This window comes from Pteropus alecto, unplaced genomic scaffold (assembly GCF_000325575.1).
Source record: "Pteropus alecto unplaced genomic scaffold, ASM32557v1 scaffold98, whole genome shotgun sequence".
NCBI classification, from domain to species: domain Eukaryota; kingdom Metazoa; phylum Chordata; class Mammalia; order Chiroptera; family Pteropodidae; genus Pteropus; species Pteropus alecto.
In genome coordinates this window covers 1,559,824-1,563,588 of record NW_006443570.1, presented here as the reverse complement: position 1 = coordinate 1,563,588, position 3,765 = coordinate 1,559,824, and the positions used below count along the sequence as shown (strand labels likewise).

Below are 3,765 nucleotides of genomic sequence, written 5' to 3'. Positions count from 1 at the left end.
AAGCTTCCTATTTAATGTCAGAACCAGAATCCCAGGCTGCCTGGACAGGGTAAGCCGCCCCCTCCTTGGCACTGGCCTCACTCACTCTTCTCAGTTCTGCTCCAAAGAATTTAAGCAACCACTCAGTCTCAGTCTGCTCATCTACTTACTGGGGATAAAAATACCTGCTTCATAGAATGGAGTAATGTGTATGAAATACGTGTTGTATGATTAACAACACGAATGTAATTAAACATCAACAATAAACAGTATCACTGTGGTATGAGGTTGGCTAGTCAGACCATCCTGATGGAAATTGAGGCCATTGGAAACAGACCTGGGTTAGAATCCCAGCTTCTTGCTGGTGACTTTGGATGGCAATTCCACTTTTCTGAGCTTTAGTTCTTATCCAGGGTTGTTGTGAGAATTAAATCAGGCGATATAGAACATTTCCATCATTGCAAAAAGCTTTGGGATGGCACTGATAAGTGTGTGAAACACTCAACACGATGCTTGGCATACAGTAAGTGGTAATAAATGTTTCCCTCCTTTTTCTCCCTTTCCGTCCTTCTCTCCGCTGTTAGCCAATAAATTATTTGACCGGGTATAACCTCACATTTTTGAGGGGAAGATATGTTCTCAGCTGTCTATTTGCAAAAATCCTCTATTCTCCATTCTAAAACCAAAGCAGCTTTATTAACGAAAAAAATATGGTGAGGTTTGTTGAGTCACCTTGTTTTTTTTCTTTTGTAAAGACAACCATGTACTATATAGTTAAAGTAATTACACAGTCAGTTATTAGGTTGATTATTCAATAATTAGGGTTTATTATGAGAACAGATTTATATTATCTTGATTGGTCCTCCCTACATTCAAGCAAGGATGACTGAGTGTTGAGAAATAATATCTTATAAAGATTGAAAACCTGTGATGCCCTTTCTAGGATAGGTTAAATTACAATCTTGCAGGAAATTTTCTGGGACCGCTTCACATAAGAGGGAAGTTATACAGCTTTAAAAAATAACCTAGGAGACGACTAAAGTAGGGGGGCCTACTTCTAGCCAGTGTTATGAGACATCCTAGAAGGCATAAACTTAACTTTTTAAGTGTTTGGTTGAAAAATTGTTTTTTGAAGAAATCTCCATAACCCATCTGAACTCTAAGACTCCAAAAATTATGTTCATTTTATTATATTTTTTCTAGCAATATGCCATTTTCAGAATTGTGAACATCTAGAGCTCAGAACTTCTAGCAGCCCCCAAGAGGAAATATCCAGGGATGTCACAATGATGTATCTGCTAGTGGAGTGACAGCTTTTAGGGTGATCTCCAAAATAATATAACTCAGTCTTTCTTTACTGGATAATCACGCTGTTGCCAGTTCTTTGAGGTGGAGCAGAACTGATGTAATACAGTAAATGCTGTCTTGCGCCTTGTGCACTGAACATGAGGAATGAGTATCAGCCCTTATCATTACTCTTACCATGTTGGCTCATAAGGGACACTGGATAGCAGCTGGATGCCTTAGATGTTTTAGATTTTCCACATAATTTATGTATGGAAGATTGAATAAACAAAACAGACTTTCCCAAGCCTAAATTTAAGGTATAATAAGAAAATATCCTCAAATACCTTTGTTCACAATTACTTTAAGCTCTTTTGCCATTTTCCTGGAAATTGTCTTAAGTACTGATTTCTCCTCCCATGGTGTTCCCTGGAAATGCAGCCCCCTCTCGAGTTCCAGGGTCACCCAGCATCTTACCTGCTCCTGCAGGCTACTGATGTTTTCTTCATGTTGGGAATAATCGTGCTTACTGCCAGGCTCTCTCTGCTGATGCCACTTCAGGATACGACTTTCGAGCTTCACGTTGGCCTCCTCCAGGGCACGTACCTTGTCCAGGTAGGAGGCTAGGCGGTCATTGAGGTTCTGCATCATCACCTTCCCATTTCCACTTACGAGGGAACTGCCTCTTCCAGGCCCCCAAGACCCTCCAGGTGCCGGGCAGCTTGGCGAGGGGAAGGAGAGGGAGACGCGGACACCCCCTGCGCCCCCATGGACGCTGGGAGCCCGGGGGAACCTCCCAGGCCGACCCCAGCCGCCTCCTGTGCCATGAGGGGAGCCAGAGGGGCTCTGGCCGAAGCTGCCCCAGGAGGTCATGGTCCCATCTGTGTGTGGGGCAGGGCCGGGCTCTGCTCTGCTCCCTGGCACTGCAGCACTGAGCTGCCCCAGACTGCCCTGGATGGTTTTATGCCCTTCGCTGTGGGAGTTCCCTTCTCTGACAACTGTACCAACAAGATCCTATCATTGTGCAACGTGTGTTTCCTCTTGGTCAATCCTGAAGTGCCTCGGGCCTTCACACATTGTTGTTGTTTAGAGCCACATCGATAGACCAGTTTGTTTCTCCCTTCCAGTTGTAAGCCAGAGGTGTGGCCCACGACATTAGTCGGGTATTAGTCTCAGGTGTCTTTCTAATCTTTCCACGGAGTTTTTTCATTGTTCATTTATTTGGAAAGGGTCAGATTATAGTCCACAAAAAGGTTATTTCCTGTAGCATAGATTTTCTTTTAAAAAGTGGACAAACACACAGACCCCACCCCCTTCCCCTGGCCTCACCTCATGCAATAAACAAATCCCAGCTCTTAAAGGGAGGGTGGGAGACACTCCCAAGGGAAGAGCCAGATCAGAACAGAATCTCAGGTCCCAGAATAACAATACTGAGGCTAAGGAAATGGAGAATGTTCTGAGTATCTGATGCTTTTGTGACAGTCACTGTTTGATGGAAAGTAATTTCAAAGGAATCATTCTTAAGAACAAACCCTCAATTATAATTAATTAATAAATGACCGAGCTTTTCACTTCCAAGGTGCCTTTCATCCCCAGCACGCTTCCAAGCAAACAACCCTGACCTCCGCTCAGGACTTTCCTTGGCTCCTGGGAGGAGAGCGGCCTTTGTTAACTGGCCCTCAGCGCTGTCCGGTCTGAGCTCTGGAAAGGCTGGGTTCTGTGTGTCTGTGACCTGCAGAGGGGACACAGGAAAACAGGAAATGTGCCATGGGTTGTCTAACATGCTTGATGAATCTTATGCTTCGTCTGCCAAGGTAAAGGTTAGGAATGAATAAAGAAATAGTCTGGGGGTGGGGAGTTGTGAGCTTGTTACTGCCAGTTAAACTTAAAGGGGACTTAAAATGGCAGCAGTAGAAGGGACTTACAGTTCTTGGTCCGAGTCACTGATTTTACAGATGAGGAAAAGTGAAGCCTATAGGGCAGGTATGGCAGAGGACAGATGGCGGATTAGTGGCAAAGCCTGGGCGGGATTCTTTCTGCCACATGACACTGTTATCACGGAGCTGAATCTTGTCAGAGTCCTGTACAACGCTTTTCTTTCATAATAGTGCTAATGGGACTTCCCAGTTCATGTAGCTCTTTGATATTCTTTTTTTAATTTTCACTGATGTAGCTAGGAAGGGTTAACGTCCCCATTTTACAGATAGAAGTATCAGGGGCTCGTGGGTGAATGATTCAGAGCCGATTTGCATGTGCAATGTAATCCAATATGTGAATTCGTGGGTGTTATTGGCCTCAGTCTGCACTGTTTCCACTGCTTGGAGAATCACTCCTGCACTGCCCATACCTGACCCACTTCCTTCAAGGTGTAGTTCAAAGATACTTCCTTCAACAATCTTTTTCTGAAATTTCCTGAGTTGGGTGCCCCTTCTGTGAGGAAACCACCTCTTCCGGATCCCAGGGTCCTCCAGAAGGGCATTCAGCTTGGTATTCCCGCCCACC

At 44.7% G+C, this 3,765-nt stretch overlaps 1 protein-coding gene across 1 annotated transcript in view; it reads right to left on the bottom strand.

Moving 5' to 3' along the window:
• The window catches only part of KRT23 (keratin 23), a 13,142-nt gene extending 11,006 nt beyond the window's left edge, over positions 1-2,136 (bottom strand). The window contains exon 1 of the mRNA XM_015599101.1: positions 1,741-2,136. Within this exon, the coding sequence (XP_015454587.1) occupies positions 1,741-2,136 (396 nt within the window). The remainder of the gene's footprint in view (positions 1-1,740) is intronic.
• Positions 2,137-3,765: the final 1,629 nt, after the last annotated feature.